Source organism: Colletotrichum destructivum, chromosome 3 (genome assembly GCF_034447905.1).
Source record: "Colletotrichum destructivum chromosome 3, complete sequence".
Classification (NCBI taxonomy): Eukaryota; Fungi; Ascomycota; class Sordariomycetes; order Glomerellales; family Glomerellaceae; genus Colletotrichum; species Colletotrichum destructivum.
This window is the reverse complement of record NC_085898.1, coordinates 2,657,205-2,679,772: the sequence shown is the minus strand read 5'-3', so window position 1 is coordinate 2,679,772 and position 22,568 is coordinate 2,657,205. Positions and strand designations below refer to the sequence as shown.

General features: G+C 55.7%; 4 protein-coding genes across 4 annotated transcripts; 2 read left to right on the top strand and 2 right to left on the bottom strand.

Annotated features, from left to right (window-relative positions):
• Window positions 1-2,309: 2,309 nt before the first annotated feature.
• On the bottom strand, window positions 2,310-2,685 carry CDEST_04892 (uncharacterized protein; the record flags this gene model as incomplete). Its single annotated transcript, XM_062921051.1, has 1 exon — window positions 2,310-2,685. The coding sequence occupies exon 1, from the start codon at window positions 2,577-2,579 to the stop codon at window positions 2,310-2,312; it is 270 nt and encodes an 89-aa protein (XP_062777102.1). The 5' UTR covers window positions 2,580-2,685.
• A 3,769-nt stretch (window positions 2,686-6,454) lies between these two features.
• On the top strand, window positions 6,455-10,096 carry CDEST_04891 (uncharacterized protein). Its single transcript, XM_062921050.1, has 4 exons — window positions 6,455-7,832; window positions 7,900-8,060; window positions 8,113-8,489; window positions 8,543-10,096. Exons 1-4 carry the CDS (start codon window positions 7,546-7,548, stop codon window positions 9,704-9,706), a joined length of 1,989 nt encoding a protein of 662 aa, XP_062777101.1. The 5' UTR covers window positions 6,455-7,545; the 3' UTR covers window positions 9,707-10,096.
• CDEST_04890 (Putative phosphatidic acid phosphatase type 2/haloperoxidase) lies at window positions 9,981-11,369 on the bottom strand. The gene is made up of 2 exons (XM_062921049.1): window positions 11,094-11,369; window positions 9,981-11,017 (listed from the first exon to the last, which is right to left on the bottom strand). Exons 1-2 carry the CDS (start codon window positions 11,145-11,147, stop codon window positions 10,379-10,381), a joined length of 693 nt encoding a protein of 230 aa, XP_062777100.1. The 5' UTR covers window positions 11,148-11,369; the 3' UTR covers window positions 9,981-10,378.
• A 280-nt stretch (window positions 11,370-11,649) lies between these two features.
• Window positions 11,650-14,289, top strand: CDEST_04889 (Putative Zinc finger, RING-type, IBR domain, RWD domain, Zinc finger, RING/FYVE/PHD-type). Its single transcript, XM_062921048.1, has 2 exons — window positions 11,650-12,671; window positions 12,736-14,289. The coding sequence occupies exons 1-2, from the start codon at window positions 12,101-12,103 to the stop codon at window positions 14,124-14,126; spliced, it is 1,962 nt and encodes a 653-aa protein (XP_062777099.1). The 5' UTR covers window positions 11,650-12,100; the 3' UTR covers window positions 14,127-14,289.
• Window positions 14,290-22,568: the final 8,279 nt, after the last annotated feature.

The following is a 22,568-nucleotide window of genomic DNA, read 5'->3' as shown; positions in this document are numbered from 1 at the left end:
TCGCTTGGGGTGATTTTCGTGCGCGATAGGTTGTGAAATGGAGTTTTGACAGGAATTCGGTGGATGAAAAATTGAAGTGATGAAGAGAGGTGAAGATGGAAGGAGACTATAGAAAGGGAAGGGGGACAGAAAGGGAAGGAAGGAGTGTCGGGACCTAATCTGCTTCTCTGCTGTGTTTGGATTACTACCCCCCCCCCTTCGTTGCGCCGCAACCTTGAGAACACACAAGTTAGCCAATTCACGTGAACTTGAGTAGCGAGACACTGGCCTAATCAATAGATCAATTGAAGAAGCCTCATTTTTATTCATGCAGAAAGCCAGATCATCCCCAGAAAACTGTCCCATCACTTCGTTCGCATCATGACCGGTTCTAACAGCACAAGACATATCGTCACCACAACTGTTACCGCCTTCTCCCGACGCCGGCATCGCAAAAAACAAAAACAAAACAAACCCCGTCTTCATCCACTGGACACGAAGGCAAAGAAAATAAAAAGAGCTCGTGCCTAACACGAAGGTACTGTGACACCGGGTAAGACTGATCATCAAAACCTGTGCCCCTTTACTTTCGAAGCCTGGCTACATTGGCAATATACCGTCAGGCCTGCCATACTCATGCTCTCCTTACCAGCGCGCGGTAAAAGGCTGTTGGGTACTTTTTAGTTTAGACTCTTCTGAGGGAAGTATCGAGCGGCCAGCACATGGAGAAATGTAGGAAGGTAAGATGCAGAATCGTCTTTAGACGAAGAAGCAGAAAGGCAACACTGACATACTTTAAGGGGAGACAGCCAGCATCGGAGAAGGCGACACGGCGAGAGAGAAAACCGTAACGGATCAAAAACGGCAGCATCGTCGGTTCCTTGACGGTAGGATATATTATAAATGAAGCACGAGCGGGTAGCCAGGGGTCTGAAGCTTGGCCGAAATGTGTAAGGAAGGACGCAAGCAAGCAACAAACCCGCTGGTCCGTCCGGCATAATCACCCTCTAATGCATCGATCATATTCTTCACAGGCAGTGTACTAAAGATGAGTCCACAATGACCGACATCAAGTCCATGGGAAGGAAGTGCTGATGCTATGGGAAGTCGACTCGAGTTGCATCTCAGATGTGGAACGGCGAAGGGAATGGGCGACGAAGAAGGGTCGGAGTACGATGGAAGGGAAGCAGACATACGGATGATGGACCTGACAGCATGCTTAGGTTTCTTCAACTTGGTGTGGAAGAGACTGAGAGAATCAGTATGCATCCTTGAAGCACCAAGCAGTCATCAAGAAGGGCTGCTGGGGGATTTCGCCAACGGCTTCAATTTTCCAGCGCCTGAAGCAATGCAGTCTACAGATGTTAGCTTATTAGCATCATGCTAAGAGCATATATCTGACCGGTATCACTTTGATCCGTTGTCATGGGTGTTTGGGGATGGAAGCGCCAGTGCTGAGAATGCCACCTACCAGTCTACCATATTTGCTGACATCGAAACTCTTGTAGCTTAGAGTCGCTCCAGTCTCGAAAAAGGTAACCACTCAGGCCATTGTCCCAGAATAAGAACTGCTCGTTCTAGCGAGTTGAGTAGGAGTAGGGGGAGCCTGACAAATAATCACGCCTCCCACGTCACAATCAAGGCAAAGCACGAAAAAGCAAAGGCAACAGACTGAGAAGAAGCATTGCCGGACCGACAGAGAAAGTGAAAAGCGATGTCTTAGTTCCTCCCTCGGGTTGTTGCTGAGTAGAAACGGTCCAGGTGATACAACACAAGCATGTACTAGGTCACTTCTCGAGCGGCAAATCGACTGCGAAGGATCAATAAGGATGGTCACCAGTAGTTCAACGTCTACATAATCTACTTACCTCTTACTCTAAAATGAGATCATGCGGCGCTCTGCTTTCCGACGACAGACGGAAGTCTAAAGCCGCGGGAGATTGGCAGGCCCATTGGTAGCAGCACCATTGTGATAAGCAGCAGCCGCAACCCGCTCGCCCGTTCATGCCGGGCGACAGTCCATCAACATTTCCCTGGCCGTAGCGTAGAGTATGTTGCACCTCTCATTTCCCGCAATATTGCAAAAAGGACCACGTTCCGGGACCGGGGGCGCGGTGATGCGGCGACCACCCACCGGCGAAAAAGCAAACGTTGGACGAGCGACGATGCCGGGAGAATTACAGTCGCGGAGGGGAGATCTACAGATATGACTCGATACTCTAGAAGCTGTAACCGGACGATCATCATGCGGGACCAAGTGGCTTAGAGAATGTGTATGTGTGTATGTGTCTATGTGAACCAAGAAAACGCCACGTCTTGGTCCAAACGTCTCACAAAAGGGCAGACAGAGCCGGGGCAGTCTCTGTATCCGTCGTAATCAATTTGCGACAACCACGTACGTTGGCCATCGTCATGGACAGTGCCCCGACTCGTACACTTGTAAAAGATTGAGACGACACAGGCGGGCCTTGTCCGGTGGCCAGTTGCGGGCAGAAACACTCACGCGTGGGCTGGCAGTTCGTCAACCGGCTCGCCGCATTGACCAAGATAGTGTGCGGGGTTCCGGTCCACGAAGCTGCCCATCTTGTTGAGTGGTTCATGTTTACTGGAGGATATGTTAGTTAATTGCTTAATTACTGGAAGCCGGTGGTGACTATTCTGTGGTATCTTGGCGCCAGCCAAATGCAAGACTGCAAAGAGAAAACGTCCCGGCGGACGTAATATTCTCGAACCAAGACGGGTGGTTTTTCCACGTCCTGACTGATTCTTTCGTTTCCTCCGCCCAGGACTGTCTGGCTAGCTCTTCATCCGTGTACGTGCGTCCGCAATACCAGTAACTAGAGAGGCGGTGTCTCCCAGCAGCTCTCAAGCATGAGCAATCCTTGAACATATTGCCAACGACACTGCCGGTGGGAGCAGCCCAGTGTCGCGCCGCAATCGCCGGGCCGACTGCCTTCTATCAAGCAGCTCTTGCACCGACCGGGCCCAACACACCCTCGCCGACTTCTCCCGATTATCGTGGGCTTGAGTAAGTGTCCCCGCGGCCGCACACGGCGAGTCAGTAGCCATCATCTTCGTTCTCGCTAACTCATCTGACAGCACTCTACATGCGCCGTCATCTGATCCAGGAAAGGACGGGATTGCCAAGCGGGTTGACAGGGGATCCTGCCGAGATGGGCCATCGTCCGGTGAGGCAGATTTTCGCAGAATAGAGCACAGTCTAGCAGGGCGACCATGCGGGGCTTCCGGAGCGAATGACTTCGCCGGCGATGACTGCCATCTTAACTTTTGTTTTGCATCCCCAGCACTCGCCAAGGCGACGTCCGTCGTGGTGGGTTGACTCAGTGTCCTATAGAACATGGCGAAGCCGTTTTGAAGGTCCAACTCGCTTTTGCCAGTGTCCCGGACCGGACACCGTCGGCGCGCGGGCAGGCTACGAACGTCCTCGACTCATTCCTCGGCCAGCTTCTGTAATGGTTGGTCACCTTGCGGTTCCAACGAGAACTCTGTTCGCGCAAATGACGACGCCCAGTTCGAACCCGAGTCGTTTGGTTACATCGCAGCCGCAACGGGGTGAACAGTCGTGGGAAAAGTAACCACGCTCCCACTTCCCGCTCGCTGAATGGCCGTTGAATGGTCGCTGGAGCGGCAATCACGGCGGCTGGGATGAAACACCCGCTCTCAAAGGAGCCTGTTGCAGTGCTTTCGCTCTCACTTCAGATGAGACCATAAACAGCCGCCGTCAGAAGACATTGGATGACCCCCTTCCCGCTCCAAAAGCCGCGGAGATTAGGAGAATATCCAGAGGGGAGAAAGAAATGGCGAGACTCGGGATATATTTTTGGATGACAGCTTCCAGGTTTCCTGGCGCTCGTCCCAAGAACAGCATCGAAGGACGCGGAGGTGGCAAATGTGGCGAGAAGATTGCGTTGGTGATCCGCAGCGGCGGGCAGAAATGTCCTCCCCCAAGTTGGACCTTCCAGTCCCTTCCGTGCAAAGTAGATTGCCGAGCCAACTGCCACCGGCTGGCGAGATAATAGGCAACGTCGAGGACCATGGCATCGAAGACCCCCCCCATCTCCTAGAAAGCGACGAGCGGCTAGAGTAAGTCTCGGTTCTGCCCGCTGTGGTTGGACATGGTAAGATGACGACCGCGAGGGGAATCTTCTCATGATGGCCTTGTAGCCCCACCCCTGGATGTACGGTACGCCAGTCTGAATGCGTGTTTGATCGACGGCGACGACAGGATCAGCAGCGAATTTGGGCCTCCCCGGACTGACGGGACGATGGGCGAGCCCCTAACCTACAGGTGAAGGTTGCAGTGACGGCGACAAATCCGCGCAGTCCCTGAATCTCGGAGCAACCATCTTCCATCGGTGTGCCAGTCGTCGTGAGCTCATTTCCAGAGGGTGGGGGGGAGATGGGTGGATGGATAGATGGAGAGAAGGGCGGCCAGCGACGCAGCCAAGATACGCTTCAAGGTTGTGACTAGCGCCCGTACTAGCAACGGCTCTCAATATCCGTAGGGTTGACATGTTGGAGGTTGATTAAAGTGTTTGACGGCTTGTGGCACCAGATGTGGGCTGGTGCCATCTTTGTCCACCATTCGGAGGAATAATGTCGCACTATTTGACTAGTCTCTGAGCTTGTCTCGGTATGCCCACTGCGCTGGGCTCGGCAGCCTGTCATCCTCCCTGTCTCGTCGCCGGCCGGCCCTCTTAATCTCTCGCGCTTCGTGTCAGTTGACGATAAAGCGATATGTGAGTATCGACCGGGCAAAGCGGCAACCGAAATTGATGATCGTCGAAATTTGCGACTTGGACTTGCCATTATGCTACGGTTGCCTCGTGGCGAAAGCGATGGGATCTCCCTTCCCCGCCCTCAAGCGAAGGATTGTCGTGTTCCCGTCCAACGTTCAACGGATCGCGCAAGGCGCTCTTCGCTCCATGTCATTGCCTACCTAGCGCTCTTGGTAGTCAGATTTGACAGGCCGCAAGCCGCAACGCCATCGCTTTTCGTACGGGGCTCGCAGGTCTGACGGGCCAGGCCTGCAGCATCGCTCTAGCCATGGACAGGTTAGCCTGATGGCAGTGTGGAGATGGGAAAGGGTCAGTTCGCACCTAGCTCAGCACCCCCAACAAGGCTACCGATGCAAACGTGTAAGAGAAGACTGACAATCCTTGTCGTCGATTCTCGTCCGAGCCATCTCGGCTCAGATGACACGGCAGCTGCCTCATCGATCGAAAATCTGTGGAAACAGACGAACTTGATCAACGGCCAACGGGATTCGATTCGCCCGTTATGGCCTGGTCGACTGCAGGCTGCCAGTAACAGCGGTGGTATCCTGTGCAGCGCCATACCCTTTGGCCCTCGAAGATGTGAGATAGGAAGCGGTTTTGCATCGATACCCTGGAAACGCCAAGCCCCCCCTTCTTCCTCCCCGGGGTAAGGGGGAGAGACACGTGCAGGACGAAGATAGCTACAACAGCCCAGGCCCTCCGACTGGCAGAAACATCCCGTGAATAGGGCTGGTGGACCAAGTCAAAGTGTCGACGAGGTGCTGCCTTGGCACTGGGGGGAATATCACCCCGCCTCTGGTTGTGTTTGTCAGCCGTCCTCCGCCGCCCATTCCGATGAGCCTTGTGACGTGAGCAGAGCGACTCACGCAGTGGCGCATTTCGCAGAAAGTGGCTGACTCAATACACGCAACTTCGCTGTGCCCCGGAATGCCGTGGTGCCCGAAAGAAACACCCGAGAAATAAAGTGAGAACGAGGTGAAGTCGGCCAATGTAATTTTGCCAGAGAAATGAGGCGATTACCAATAGAACTATTGTACAGGCGGCACACCCAACGGTTCCCCCAAGAGGCTTCAGGTACACATCACACCGAACACCAGACAATAGGTTGGCCGACATCAGAAGAGACGGGGCCGCAGGGTCGTCGACGATTGGGCGAGCCGACAGCTGGAGGGAGGTGGGGGGGCGGTGTGCCAGGGCGTTGGGGGAAGAGAGCCTGGGAGGGAACAGAAGGAACAAAAAAGGTTTCGGCATCGCCAACAGCCGCCCCTTCTGTAATCCCTGCACCGGTTTGAAGCACCGACTGTGCCGCACTGCACTAGTCCCAGAAAGGCATAGCAAAAGAAGGTTTTCTCCTAGTGCCCCCCAGATTTGGGGGCTCAAGTCCAACGTCAAACCTTGTTTTCTTCAACCACGCAGCCAGGGGCTCGGGCTTTTTGGGCGACACGACGAAACCAAGACGTGTTACATCACTGCTTCACCTCATCGCCACTCAATGCCTGTCTCAAGCCTCTGTCTGCTGTTCTCTGGCGCGCACACACACACACACACACACACACACACACACACACACACACACAAACAGGCGTACGCGCATTCTCAACCAGCCAGTAGTTGCACCACCACTCGCCCGCCCGCCTTCTGCCTCCGCAGCCCCCCGTTCTCCCAATAGGCCCTCTTGTCTTTCCGTCGAGCATCAGTCTCTCTCCATCACTAGGTTGGAAGGCAGGAAGGCAATATGTGTAAGGGGTGGGAGGGGCACATAGCACCAGGCATCGGTCCAGCCAAAGTTGGCGTAGTCGTGATGAGCATGGTTGGCATGCCGCGCCCAGCCCTGTCTTCCATGTCCTGAGCCCGCTCTCGACGATGACCAAGGCCAGATGCGATGCCGTCTTGTGGCTCCTCGCATACATCTTCTAACAAGCAACATGCACGTCACGATATGTTCGCCCCATCTGAGCCCCTCACTGCCCATCATCCAGTTGCCGGCCGAGCTGAGGTACAGGCTGCTTCTCATTCGCCCGCTCCTGGGCTCATGGCCTTCCTCCTCGTCTGGATAGCCTGTTCTTCCCACCCTTGCCTGGGCCCCTCCCCCCCGAGTCTGGCATCCTCTGTTAGACAACCCACCAGTGTATCTCACCCTTGCCCAAAATTGGACTTGGGCCCCATTTGGCGGTTTGGCTAACTCTCCGGACCTCATCTGGCCCGCGCGGGGGCCCTTCCTGAGTCTCCCTTGCCAGTCCCTACTGAGGTGGGCCTCTCTCCCTCTCGCGTTCTTTTTCGCCTTTCTATGATGCCTTTTTGACCTCTTTATGCGACGTCCCCTCGCCTCTACTCTAACCGTTGGACTTCTGGCAGTGGTCTCTCCCACATTCAGGCCGGCCCCTTTCCTTTCTCTTGAGTGGCTGGTCCTTTCGCTCCTTGTTTCTATTCGTAGGTCCCAACTTTGCCTAGTGTCTGTTTCGTCTGGTCTGCCCTTCGTCCAAGAGCGGCACTCCTCTCCAGTCCATCCTGTCTTTTCACTTACTCTTTTCACTTCTCCATCCCATCCGTTCCGTTCTCCATCCTCCCTCTTCCTTCCCTCCATCATCCTCATCCTTTCACATTGTGTGTTTTTTTCCTTCTTTTTTTTTTCCTCCTTCGACAGGAACATCTTCGACCGGTCTATGGATTAGATGGTTCGGAAAGCGATTTAATATCTGGCACCGCTGCGGCTCGACGCCTGCGCTCTCTCATCTCTTCGACCAGTGCCAGGTGAACAATCGACGAGATGGACAGCTGGGGATATGGTGACCTGTGGACGCGGGCTAATGCCGACGGCGTGACGACGGGCGGCGGCAATGGCGTGGGGGATTCATTACGAGGTCCCTTCAAGGCTACGAGCAATTCGACGTCGGCCATCGTCAACCAGTTCCGTTTCCAGGCCGCGAAATCGATTCGAACCTCGACCATCATCCTCGCTGTTTTCAACGTCGTCGCCGCCTTCGCCACAGCAATCGGGATCTTCTGGGACGGATATGCAACAGCCAAGAGGAACAACCAAAAGTTCGGCTTCAGGTACGCCAACTAACTAGCACCCGTGCGAACGAGGACCGCTGGCTAACCCACCCCCCCCTCGCAATAGAACACATGGTTTCACATTTGTTGGACCTGCCGAGTCCTTTCCGCTGATCCTGTCTGTCGGAATTGTCGTCCAGGGCATCGTCTTCGCTGTTGCACAGTCGACTGGACTCGACCACCTTTTGACCCTGGGGTGCACCATCACCTCCCAGATGATGCTGCCCGGTTCGTGACTCCCGCGCCCCGACCACTTGAGCCTCGCTAACCGTCTCCGCAGCGGTCTTTATTGTTCCTTATATTCAATTAGTATTCGCCCTGGAGGTGGCCTTCCGGTCTCTGCGAAAGAACCCGCTGCCGCCTCGCAGCAAGTGGAACGTCACGATTTGCCTCGCCATCGTCGGCACTTTCCTTCTTGTCACCTATCTCGTTACTCTCTTTGTCCGCCCTCCCAACTTCTGCTTCGCCTCGCTCTTCTGGTTCGTCCAGCGCTGGAAGGAGGGATGTTTCGTCCTGCTTACCTTCATCTCGGTGGCACTGCTTGCCTCGACTCTTATCATTTTCTTCCGCCTCCATAACAATGCCAAGATAGAGAACAGCGAACGTGTCGCCGCCTCCAGGATGGTCTACTTCCTGGCGGTCGCCTTCATTTCGACTGTAAGTAGACCGGTCCCTTCCCGTGCGGGTGTCATCAAACTGACAGCGGCCAGACTCTTCTCGTCCCCTTCTTCTTCAACCTTTCCTTTACGGAACAGCGGGGCGCCACGGGACAGTCCCTTACGCTGTCCATGATCGCCTCTGTTGTCGCAAACGTGTCTGGATTAATGACTGGCGGCTTGCACCTATTCTTGCGATCAAATACCCTCTCCACTATCGGCCCCCGCCAGAGTGGAAAGTGGGAGTCGGATCGTAAGAAACTCAAGGCCGGAATTCGGGTCTATAATGGTGACGATGAATACGAAAACCACATGATGAATCCCGTCGGCCAGGCACGATCCCTTCGACGGATGGACAGCACCGATAGCCTAGTGCCTGAGAAGGAGGAAGAGGCACGCATTGAGAGCCCCTCTGGCTCACCCACCTACGCGAACCCTCTCCGATCGAATGCCGTCTGGCAGCCGGCTCGTTCTCCTGTGAAGACACCCGAGCCCGCCCAGGTCTCGACCTACCAGGTCCCCAAAGCCCACGCTCGCAAGAGATCATACTCCTTGTTTCCATCCGAACAACAAAACAACAACACCAAGTCGATCACCTTGCTTCCGGCCAAGACATACGCCCCCGGTGCAAGGATTCCTGACGAGGACGAGATGATGCTTCTCAGACCTCCTCCATCAATGCACCCTCAAGGCTTCCGCCATCGTCGCGATTCTTCCCTCGCTTCGTCGGCCACTGTGCAGATCGGCCTTCGTCTGTCAAACGTCGATGACATGCCGCCTCTTGACTCGCACTACTTCCAGAACAACGCCAGCGTCAACAGCCTGAGCTGCCCTGACGACAGGGACGCCGAGCCCTCCAAGCGGCCCAGCCCCTTGGCGCAGGTCGATGTTGCCAGCGACAGCGGGTCGTCTGACTCGGAGGAGGATGGCACCTTGGTGTCATCGCCCATCCGTCGCGAGAAGGATCTGCGGATGAGGGCTCTCCCGTCTGTTCCCAGGGTCACCGTGCCCAGGCAGTCGCAGCTGCAAGAGCAAGAGCCGGAGCAGCTCACCCTTAGCCCGGCGGTCTACCGACCCGAGAGCCCGCAGAAGACCAGAGTCACTAGCCCTCAGGGCGTTGGCTTCAACACTCCCGCGCAGCGCAAGAAGGCGCCTGTCAAGTGCACCAAGCAGAATTGCCAATGTTCTGGTCAGCACGACAAGCGCGACTGGATCTGAAGCTAGCTGCACTGCCGCCGATATTCTCCCGTTCGGAAGTCATGAATTAGACGAATGAACTCTTCTAAGACGGGCGGTAAAAGCGTTTGGTCCGACCTTCGTGGTCCTATACCGGAGTTGACGGCGCACCTCAACACGGATTTTCTTCTTCTCTTATATTTACTATTTTTTTTTTCTTCATTGGATGGCGTTTTTTTCCTTTCCTGCGGAGATACCTGTACGACATCAAGTCTACAAATTATTTGTTTTGTTTTATCTCTCCGACGATGCTTCTGCGACGACGCACTGTGTACGATGTGTGGACAGGCAAGGCTTTCGTTGGAGAGCGTGGGGGCCTAGGAAAAGTAACTAACTCTAGAGTACTGGGACTCTAAAAATGAATGGATGGATGGGTGGACACGATGGTTATGATTAGTTATGAGATGGACCGGAGAGCGGAGGTAAAAGCCACTAGAGAGGGCATCTATACTACTGAAGGCACGGTAGCTCAATGAACCAAAAGTGCTCAAACAAACTGCCGGTTCTTCCCCCTTTTATAGCTGTGACATCAACACTTGCGTGTAAGGAATAGCAAGCCCTTGGTGTGAGAAGGGGCTGGCAGCAGCAGCAACAGGCAGGCAAGGTTCGTTGGGTCCTACGCGATGAAACTGATTGAAGATAATATGCCGGGCTTTATTTGCCCTTCTGTTGGTCTGCCTCCACGCGCCTCTCTTCCCACTTGTCCCAGCCAGCTTGGCAGGGGTCTTCCTCCACCACGAGATCCCGGAATCTGAAAAGCCGCGCAATGGGGGTCTGCAAGCCCCAAGCCAAGAGGCCTAGGTCCCTCGCGATGGCCGTGACCGCGAACCAGCCGACGGCGCACACGGACCCGGCCAGGCACCCGACCAGCACCTGCTTGACGGTGTGGTAGTCGAGGTATATCCGGCTCCAGGCCACCGCGGCGGCGATGGCGAGCGCGGCGGCGCTGACAACAACGCGCTCGACGAGCGAGTACGGGCGGTGGTGCCGCCGCGCAGACGAGGGCCGGTGCCTGACCAGCAGGAACAGGGCGAGGAAGATGGACCAGTAGGCGACGAACTGGGCGTGGGAGCTGGGCATGCCGTAGCCCTTGCCGTGGATGCGGCGGGGTCGCTCCTCTTTGATGAGGCGCTTGAGTGCGAAGTTAATGGCCTCACAGCCCAGCTGGCCGGCGAACATGAGGGCGATCTCGACCTCGCGGGTGGACCAGATCAGGGTCGCGTAGACTATGCATAGGGCCTGCGGGAGCAGGGCGAGCCAGGCGCACAGGAACGAGAGGGGGTCATCGGGGTCCTACGACGAGATTCTGTCAGTATTTTTGGGGGCGATGAGAGAAGAGGGAGGAAGAGGGGGAGTGTGTTGGTCTCACATAGTAAACGTGGGTAAGGGAGAGCGAGGCTAGAGGTCTCGTGTCTTGGTCCATGACTTTCAACAGCGCAGCTTCGACTGCATTCCCGGTCTCAGCTCAGGTTCTGATGGCTGCCTCTCTAGGTAAGTCGGTGTTCTTAACAAGAATGAAAGAAGACTCAAGAGCGAGGCTCCATATGACCTAGGAAAGAGGGGGGGAAGAGGTGGTTGAAATGCTGTGGCGGACGAGATTCCAACTCCTCCTAGCGGCTGGTAAAGTTAGAGCAGACGTCGCGGATCGTGGTGCACAGCACTCCAGAAAATGTCAAAGTGCTGCTGTGCTATGCTGTGCTGTGCTGGCAGGCGCACTTGCCAGCTTATTCTCTTCTCCATATTTGCATAACTACGTCAGGTTGCATAGATCCAAGCTCAGGCCAATAGGGAGCTCTGCACCCCACCAATGGAAATAGTGCAACTCGGGGGGGGGGCAGTGGGCGGCGTTGCCAAAGACGCAAGAGTTGATTAGATAATCCCTGTCTTTCTTTTTCTTTTGTTCTTTTTCTGCCCGCTGCCCCGCGATTCCCGACGGCAAAGGAGTCATCATTGCCCGTTGTCTGTCAGTCACACCGCGCCAGGCCAGCCCTTTTTTTATTCCATTCTATTCAGGGCTGTCTTGCATCAGCAGCTCGCAAAAGTAGCGCAACTGAAAACCCTTTGCCACTTTAGCCCGAAAAGAGTGTACCAGAAAAGAATGGTCTTACCATAGCCGGTCGCACTTCTCGCGTGTTCCGCAGCCGTTTCCGTTATTCCCAAATAAAACCACCACCATTTTTGCGACTTCGCCACTCGTTGCTTTCCTTCGCTGCGTCGCAAATACTTATCTGTATATGTTCGTCGCTAATCCACAGGAGCACAAACTCTCCATCACATAATCTGCGCGGCCTCTGACAAAACATCAAGCAAGGAGCCTCGACTCACTTCCACAGCCGTCTCCGAAAGCATGAGATACGCCATCCTCAACCGGTAGCAATGGACGACAGCGACGACCCGCGTCAAGACGAGCTTGGCTCCTTGCAGGCTATCTTTCCCGAGATTCAGCCCGACGACCGGCGCCCCTACTGCTTCACAATTGAACTACCGGTTCATCCCGCAAAGCCCGTCACCGTCACGTTCCCCGCCGCCGCCAATGCCGAGGATACTGCCGCTGCCCAGCTGATCCCGGGCGCCGAACCCCGCGTCGATTCCCACGAGCTCTCTCACCTCCCCGCCGTCGTGGTCCGCATCGACTTGCCCGAGGGCTACCCGGCAGGGAAGCCGCCTAACGTCAGTATAAGCACATCGCCACCGTGGCTTACCAGGGACGTCACAAAGAAGTTGGAGGGCGACGGCCAGCGACTATGGGAGGAAATGGGCCGCGATATGGTCGCCTTCACGTACATTGACCACATCCAACAAGCGTCGGACGATGTTTTTGGCATGGTTGACGGGAATGGCACTCTGGAGATTGACCCGTCGCACAAGATCGCCATCTTGGACTACGACATAGAGGCTACTCGAGCTTCGTTTGAGAAGGAGACTTTTGATTGCGGCATCTGTCTAGGTACGGGGATCCTAGGATTGACGGCTGAAGGTTGTCGGCGCTTAACCGCTAACCTGCCGCGCAGATCCCAAGAAAGGTTCCGTGTGCCACAAAATGCTCGACTGCGGACACATATTCTGTATCCAATGCTTGCAGGAATTCTATGATAATGCCATTACAGAGGGAGACCTGGCAACCGTCCGCTGTCTTGCTCCGAATTGCTCCAAAGAGCGCGCCGAGGCAGGGCAGAGCTCGGGCAAGGGCAAGAAACGCAAGGTCAAAACGTCCATCAGCCCCAGTGAACTGCTGCAGATGGGCCTATCCCAGGAGACGGTGACTCGTTACGTGACCCTCAAGTACAAGAATGAGCTCGAGTCCGACAAGAACACCATATACTGCCCCCGATCGTGGTGCCAGGGCGCTGCGAGATCCAAAAAGCACAGGAAACCTGAGGGGCTGGAGGTTGTCGATGAGAGTTCGGACGAGGATACGGAGGACGAAGAAGGCGCCGAGGGGCAGGGCGGCGCGAACGGCAAGAAGATGAAGGCTTTCAACAGCGGAGACCTACTGGCCATTTGCGAGGACTGCGGCTTCGCCTTTTGCAGCCGCTGCTACCAGTCATGGCATGGCGAGTTCTACCGCTGCATGCCAAAACGGGATCAGGGCGAGCTCTCGGCCGAGGAGCAGGCCTCGATCGACTACATCAACCTGCACACGACGCCATGCCCGACATGCGGAGCCACGGCGCAGAAGAGCCACGGGTGCAACCACATGATTTGCTTCCGCTGCGCCTCGCACTTTTGCTATCTATGCTCGGCCTGGCTAGACCCCAGGAACCCATATGCCCACTTTAACGAACAGCCCAATGGCAAGTTCACGTCGTGCTACATGCGCCTTTGGGAGCTCGAAGCCGGTGATGGCGACAATGTCGACTATGGCTTCGCTGGCGGTGCGCGAGAGGCGCAGAACGAGGCCCCCGAGCCCGTCGAGATCATCGACATTGTCCCTGAGATCGAGGAGCCGGACGATAGCGAGTCAGATACAGAGGCGGATGACGTCCACCCGCTACCGCCCCCTCCGGCGGGCGGTGTTGCGCGAGAGGGACCGCTCGTTCTGCGTATCGGAGCCGACCCCGCTCCTCGCGGCGGTCGAGGGGGAGCAGCGGGAGCGGAAGCAGCCCACGGTCCTGTCCCGCCGGCCGCGCCACCGGCGCCGGTCAACCCCGCTAGACGAGGTGGCCCTCTAGTGCGAGGCGCACGTGGTGGGCGTGGAAACAGAGGCGTTGATGCTCGTGGCGGTCGGCGGCAGAACCCGCCGAGAAACCAGGCGCACCGGGTGCCCGTCGTCAACAGGAACGGGGAGATCGGTATCGGCTTGGTCCAAGATGGTGAGCTCGACCCGGCGCAGGAGGCCTGGATCAGACGCTTCGTGCAGATGGCCCTGGACGATGAGGAAGACGACAGCGACGAGGGATGAAGATGTTTGTGTGGCCGAAGTACAGGCAGCAGGATACGATACAGTCCGGGTGATAGACATGAGAGCGTCAAGCGCTTGTGGCAAGGCAACTTGGAGATGGACGACGGGACGACAGATCAGACAAGACTATTAATGACCCTAATGAGCTATCGAACCTTTGGCTGAGAATATTGTGCGCCGCGCATGTGATGAAACCGCATTCTCAACCGGCATCGTAACGAGAGGCACGTCGCCAACCCCTTCTCGACCGACGGCTTTTGGACCAAGAGGTTAAACTCGGCTTCTGCCAAAAGGAGAGGGGAAATTCTGTGAGTGGCCCTAAACCCTTCTCCCATGCGGAAATCCGAAAACTTACTTTCCCTGTGCCATCCGATGAGTAATTGACCGGGGAGAGAAGAGAAAAATGCGCTAGATGGGACAAGCAGTGGTACGGTATTTCACGTCTTCTTGTGCGCCAACTTACTTGCTCGAGGAGGGAACGGGTTGCCATCAATGGGGCTCAGAGAGGCAGGCAGAGACGCCCCCGAATGAACTCCATTGTTCCGCGCCCAATCCCGTCCGTCAGCCGAGCCGATCCATCAACACGTCCTCCTCCTCCTCCTCCTCCTCCTCCTCCACCGCACCGCAGAGGATGGAATCAAATTCGACGACGACGCGATGATACTCGCTCCTCCACACGCGCGGGATTTCTAGGCCGCTCTCGCCTGGGAGCCTCGGAGTGCATTCCGGCTCGGAGGGAGGGGGAGGACCAGCGGGAAGCGTCGAGCGTCCTCATCCTCTTGGTCTACTCCGCACCTCGATCATTAAACGTTAACTATCTACTATCTCATGGTGCCAAGTCCCACACGCTGCGGCATGTTGCTGTTACCCCCCTTCCTATATTCCAACCTCGCTCTCCAGCTTGTAATTACCGCTGGCTCTGACGACGGCATCTGTTTATATAACCCATCCATTTACTCATCCATCTGTCCATCCGTTCACCGCGGACAATATGATTGGCCATATCAAACCTGCCCGCCCGCCGCCTCTCCCCCCTTTCCCACAATAAGGAGACACATGCGTGTTTGATCACGAAAAAGGGGTGGGGGCGAGGACATAGACAGACCAGGCCCTTGTAAGGAAAGACAATAAAAGGGGCCATGGGGGTCAGGGACGCCCCGAGAGAGAACCAAATGAGAAGTAGTAGAACTACAAGAAAACGAAAGTCTGGGGCCTGCAATTGAAGAAAATCCTCAGCGTGCCATCGAATCCAACGCCGCTTGGACAAAGAGGCTCTCTCTTACTCTCTTTCTCTTACCCCCCCCCCCCCTCTCTCTCTGTTTCTCCATGTCTTGTCATTCCCTTAACTCCTACACGCCACACGCCTCGCTCAAGATACCCCAGCACTCTTGTCACAACCCACCCCCAGTATGCTCCGGCGGGCTGACATGTAGGATACCACGCACACGTGCCTCCCAGTCTCACCTACGCCTGGCGCGGGCGACTGCGCGGGCGATGGACGACTCCGTGACGCCTTTCCAAGATCTAGTCCTAGCCCTGTCACCTCCTTCGGCGCCCCATCCCTCCAAGTCCTGGGAGGGTGGTGCTGGAGGGGGAAGCAGGTAACAGTCGGAAAAGGCTTGTCACGCAAGGCACAGCGTACCTTCGAGCAAATGGTGGGGGAGGTGAACCGGAAAGGAAACGACAGAAAAAGAGAGAGAGAGACAGAGACAGAGACAGAGACATAGCAGCGCACGCTCGAGGTATGTGTCAGGCGAAAAGGAGTCGAGGGGGACCCTCGGGGTTGCTGAGAAACGACTGCTACTCTGCCAACCTCACAACCGTCGCGGCTTTCCCTCCCGTCGCCACCCCCTACGAAAGAAAGCAGTTTGGTGAGGGACGGAGATAGGTAGGGTGCTGGCGTCAGTGGTCGGTCTAGATATTAGAAACGACTACGAGCCGAAGCCGCCCAGGGGGTGTCAAGCTAGCTGGTGGCCATTGGCCAACCTGCGTGGACTACCTAAGGTAACCAGACATACCTCGACCCTAATCACTCACCGGACTGACCTTCGCCTACTGGGTCCGGACAGAACATTGCTCAGATCTCGCGGGCCCGCCTGAATGCTCATTTGCAAGGACAGAAGACAGGCCACGAAACCCGGAACCGGCTAGGCTGACCGGAGGCGTGGCAGCCCAACATCAGAAGTAAACGATCCGAAGAAGTGCCACGGCACTAACACAGTTCGCTACAGTTACACTGCGAGCGTTGCAGGAGTCAGGGAAAGAGGGGGGGTGGTGGGTAAGAAAGGGGGATGGAAGGTGGTGAGGATCGAGTCGAGTCGACGTCCATCCACCCAAGTTGAAAGACCCCGGATCCAAGGTCTTAAGACCAAGGCCCTGGGCGCAAGACCTCCATACCCCGTACACCATATGTCCCATGACAGGGAAAACATGAGGCAGATGAAGAGTGAGCTAGAGAAAGAGGGAGAGGGGGGGGGGAGAGAGATGGATACCACGGCATGCTGAGAGAAAAAGGAGTAGGGGTGCCACCTATCAAGCTCTGGATCGCCGGTGCGTATGCAACCCGCGTGCACACCCTCCTCAATGTCAGAGTTGATCCGTTGCGTGCAACGTTGATGAAGAGAGAGAGAGAGAGAGAGCACAACCCTATTGTCATCGTCGTTGTGGTCGTGCCGAGGATGTTGCCGCCCACTGCTACCTACGCAACGCTAGAATCCGCGTCAAGTACTCTGAAAAAGAGAAAGGCTAGGTAAAAGCCATAATCTCATGTGGCCCAAGATCCACGGGGGAAGGGGGGGGGGTTCGACTCTCGTTGGATGGTGATCGTTCATTTCCAAGCCGGGCCTTGCCAAAGCTTGCACACGCTCTCCTATTTTCTTCTCTCCCTCACAGAACACTGCCCATGGATCACGGACTCGGGGAGGGTGAGCCGGATGGGGATCAAGCACACGTCGACGACGCTGTTGAGGATGTGGAGACGGGGTCCAAGTGCCGTGGGTTCTAGAGGAGTCACGAAATACCTCACGTCGTAGTCTTGCTGATGGATTCTCGTCGGACTTTGCAGTTTCCTTCTGGCCCAAGACAAGTGGAGTGTCGCCAAGAGCGGTCATAGCAAGCTATGGGCGAGATATAGAGCGTAGGAAAGATACGTATGCGTTGTACGCACGCCCAAGAGATAGAGATGGTCGACGAGGCGGGCGTCGCAGACAGACCCCCAGGGGCGCAAGACAAACATGAATAGAAGCCCGGGCCAGAGTCAGCCGGGGAGGAGGGAGCAGAAAAAGGTTTCTTGTCTCTGCGACCCTAGGTCCACTTTTGATTCGGAAAGAATCTTGCGATTCAATACGACCTTACAGCGCCGCGGAGGAGGGAGAGGAGGGGAGGGCGAGAGGGTTTCAACAGGACCTTGTTCTAACAATCGCGCGAGTCGCTCTGGCATGAGATATCGAGGCTGGGCCATCATAATCGTACGAAGAAGCCGCTCTCGCGCCCCCCTTTCCAGTTGTACATTCGTCATTGCGCCGGGTTTCTTTCGGCGGACAATGTGAACGAGGCAGGCGGGGAAGACCAACGTTGTCCAGGTCTGGGGATTGATGGACACAGGGGCCCTATGGGTGGTGGCACCGGATAGACGACAACACCAACGCAGGACGCGGCATCCAGCTACCCCTACTCGGTTCGTCATCAGCGCCTTGTCCGGGGAAGCGAGCCGGAGATGCGAGTTCGGCCACACTGTCTGCACGCGGGCTGCCAGCTTGCTTCAGCATTCTAGACCGTCATGCCGCACCGTCCGTCGATTACAGCTTCGTATGCCTGCTTTGCCTGCGACCATCGACGTGATCTGTGTGCCTGCGATCTCTTTAAGTGGGGGGGAGGGGACTTGGCTATGTACCATGGAACCCGTCTCACTATGGGCTTTTGCCAACGTCGATGCAGAAGCCGTATGGGACTGCGCGGTCACAAAAGCACTCCGACAAGAGCCGGGCGTGTGACTGCGGAACACACTATGCAGGACTCCAGGGGCAAGTGAGCAAACGGGAGCCATTGCAGCTTCAAGAGGTGGGCGTTCGACGGAACCAGTCGCGACACAGGTCCAGACCGGTGAATTCTCTTCCGCCTGGAACCTCGGGGCCGAGAGAGGATAGCGGGTGCCGTCCGTCGTTGTGAAGGAAAGGGAGCCGGGGTACCCACGGCCGACCGCCATATAATCGGAATGTTGTTTACATGCTCTCCCCTTGCCGAGGGGCCATCCGTACGTCTCGTGCATAAACAGTGGTGTTATTGCAGCATCAGCAACGGAACCAGTCCTGCTCTCTTGGGCACAGGCGTCTGTCCGGCAGGCCCCAAGCATTGCGAAATTCGTTGAGCAGACCCGGTTGCGAGCACTGGCGAGATGCAAGGTCTGCACAAGAAGGAAGGGCCAGACGTGGTCCACGGTAGTTAGGTCTGCTTGTGGATGTGACGCCCATCGTCGTCGACCATGGGCTCTCACTTTGTAAGGTGGAAGTTGAGACAGGCTAGGCTGTATGGCAACGGAGGAACTGCTCGAGTGGGGATAACGGGCCTGCACTAAAGACGCCACGATCAGAAGCAGCCGCACCTTGTTTCTCCTGTTGACGTCTCGCCTCCCCCAAGAGGCTAGGTAAACTCAGAGGCCAAAGTCCAACAAGTAAGCCAATTGGTCGAAGAGATTGGCATTGGTCGGCATAGCGCGACTTAGCATTCGGCCCTTCCAGGCTAAATGGAGGTCGTTGAACGGGAACAGGGGATAGCGGTGCCGGTCAAGCCCCCCCGTGCCTTGGCTCATGGTCGTCGACAGAAACAAGCAATGGCCGGGCCCCGGAAAACCAAAGCGCCCGCCCTCCACCTCAGCCAACAACAACAACATCATCATCACCATCATCATTTCGGATTTGTGCCAAATAAAGAAAAAAAAAAAAAAAGAATAAACAAACATGAAGAAAGGTAGGAAGAAAGAAAGAAGAAAAGGAGATGACGAGCACAGGATAAAGGGGAGGACAGGGGCTGCGGCGGATGGGTCGAAGATGTTGGCGTTGCGGGGTATTCGTGCACTAAGTCTTTGTACATGGCCTGGCCTGTCAAAAGGATCTAAAAGACGATTCAATGTAGTTGTTTTCACGACATTTGAATCTTGCATTTGCCGATGGGTGATGGACGGTGTATCGAGGCCCTGTGCACGACCGCTTGGCGAGACTAACTCAAACCCATCGTCCATCTGCCCCCCCCCCAGTATTCTCCATCGGCCAATATCCGTCCCCATCAACATCCGTCGTTCGTGCATGGTCGGTCGGCAAGCCGGACCTGTCTTGGTGGTACGTCGCTCCAGAGTCGTCTCACAGCCCCAATACTGCCACGGATCCTCCCTCCCTCCCTCCCTCCCTCTCTCTCTCAATACTTTTCTTTCTTATTCCCCTTTCCCTTCTTGTAACAGGGCCGAAATTGACTGTGTCTGGGGAGGGGGGGGGGCGGGCGAGTCGAAACAAATCCAAGGAACGATAGGGCTGCACCGCCACATATTCGAAAGTGATGCAAATTGCTTCTGTTCTAAGTCGAGAGAAGACATGGAGCATGGACAATGCCACCGCCTTCGGCCGAAGTTTCCCTGTTGCGTTATTCGTCCTGCCATGCCCATGCAGGCAATCTCGGATGATAACTGCAGCATTGAGCGTCATCATTTTCCGACGATGGCATGCCATTTCACCATTCCCTTAGCAGGGGCACGGCGCTTCTGATGAGTGGTGGAAGGCGATGAAGAGCCGCCGAGTCGTATCCTGTGTTCAAATGCCGCCATGACGCCTCTACCTTGCCTGTTTATGCTCCGTGACCGGCTATGTTTGGGTGACCCGGTCTGGACTTTGCAGCCGGGTTTAACCCTTCCTTTTCCCCCTTTCGACAGTCAGAGAAAGAGAGACAGAGAGCAAAATCAGATTGCACCTCCGCGCAGCAATAAGCGCGCCAGTACGGAAACCCTGCCGATGATGGAGATGTCCTTGACCCTTATGTAGGTCGTTCGGTCTAGGTTCTCCTCTAGGCCCTGAAAACCTTTCTGATCGCCTCAGTCATTTGCCAATTGTCTACACCCTGGCACGCTCTCGGAACGTGAGGCCGATTTGGAAGGCTAGTCGGCGCGGCAGGTGCGAAAGCGCAACTGTTTATTCGGCTTTCTGGCGTTCTGTCGTCAAGCGTGGCAATGCGCTCAGGCCGCCCCCTCTCTCCCCCAAACCTAGGTACGGCCTACCTAGAAACATCTCCCAGAATCGGCGCTAAGTGTGTGGGAAGCCGGACGGCTCACGCGCCACGAGATCGTTTCCACCATCTGATCCAGACACTCGCTCGTTTGTGTCGCCTCAGTTCGATGGCTTTGTGCAAGTCGAGTTCCCCGGCGACAATGCTACTGGTTCTGTCAGTCGGTGTCCTGGTCAGGGGTTTCTTATTTTTTGTTATTTTTTTCTTTATTTTCTGTCCTATAATCAAGAGCAAGAGTTGGACACTGTGCTGGGCGAACCGAGCAGGGCTTGCCATGTTGCGTTTCTCGCGGGATGTCCCCATCGCCATTCCCCAAGTTCATCTTATGATTGTGCGCGGGTACGGGTGCTTGTGGGCTGCTCGACGGCAAGCACGCCCTTGGAAGACGCGCACCCAAACCAACATACTTGTACAGTCGAATGACGACGAACTAAACTTTATTGACAAGCCCACCCGTGTGGCGGCTTACACCCAGTCAGTGAGTGCGCTTGCGGCCAACGGCGCTGCCGACTGGAGCCAAGGAGGGGCGGCCGTTGGTATTTGCCGGAGCGATCAGCGCCAGGGCTGTGGCGGCCGTTGCTGACTCAACACTGACAACACTTATTCCGGCCAAACAATCAAAAGATTGGGCAGTGAGGACCCCCGGTGACACCCAGTTCGACCTGGAAAGCCGCTCCCAATCCAGCAGATGATGAACAACGGGCGGCTGCTCCTTCTCGAGGCCTCGAGGCCGTGGGATTCGGGATATGGGAAAAGAAAAGATGCGTTTCTCAATCGAGCGACAGTTTGCTTACGAGGACGGGGGGGCATGTTCCCAAAGGGGTATGCTCTGCCGGTAACGTGCCCCGAAGGAGCTTAGACCCCAGTTGCTGCCAGATTAATTCGTCCATGACCGGAGAGATGTGGGCAACGATTGCAGGGAGCGGCCCTCTTCGGTAAAGACGGTTTGCAACTGTAACAAGGTCCAGACGAGATGCTTGGTACAGAGAATCAGGGAGTCTTGCGCCATTCTCGTGTGCCCCCGTCCCCCGTTCTCCCCCTGAATTCGTCGTCCCCTGGACTTGTTTCCTGCTTTTCTGGGTGGGGTTCAGTAGGAATGGCGTATACATCGTCTAGCAATGCCACCAGGAGCCGACTGCCGCGTGAGAACGAAGCCACGGTCTTTGAAGCCCTCATTTCGTCCCCGCCCCTGTGGCGCCCTCAGGACAGGTTGCCCTCCGTCGATCCATTGCAGTCCCGTGGCTTGTTGGAGCTTGTCTCCAGCCAGGCTCCATGCTCTTGGAGCAAACCCGACTCGGAGAATTGATGACAGAGAACCTTGGACGCGTTGGGTCGCAACACGAAACCCATCAAATGAAGTAAGCCTACCGTCTGGTGCTGACCATTTTGTATTGCATGGCTGCCGCACACGTTCCAATCCATTGTGTTGGCGGCCTAAACACCTGAGGCTCCCGCTAGCCATGGCACAGAGCCATCGAAAATGCGTCCAGAGATGTGTTGTTGTGTGTCGATTCGAGCAGGTTTGAAGCCCAAACAACGAGAGTAATGAAAACGCGGTTTTTTTGCTTTTCACCAACCGACAAATAGTGCATCCACAAAACGTCGGCATTGCAATGTATCGATGTGCCTTCACAGGATAGGGGACGATGAGAAAGGGCCATTCTTGGTTGTAGGGGTATAACACATAGCAGATATAGACCTTAGCCCGCTTAATATGGTCATGGGTGGGAAAGGGGATAATCTCGGTCTTGCAACCCACAAACGAGAACTGCGAAGCTGTCGTTTCCCAGAAACAAACCCCCGACCCTCGCGTGTAAAAATAACAGAGAAACCTGGCCTTAGGGACCAGGAATTGCCGTAAACCACAACGGCAAGCAAGCCCCTTAACTGCAGGGGGCTACATTTTAGTAATTGGTGGTCTGTGTTGACCGAGTCGCAACTTGCGGCTGTTGATGGCGCTGCTGTTTATCTGATGTGAGTTCGTGTTTCCCATGTCTGCACAGCCCGGTCGAGCCCTGTCCAGTGTTTCGATCTCGAAACACAGGCCATCACCAAACCGGTCATGGATCGAGAGGGTCGGAAACAGTCTGCCACTGAGTGCCGAGCTTCTCTGCTCAGAGACATTTCTCCACTATGAGAAGGATGATGAGAAACCCAGAGGCATGAAAGCCCTTT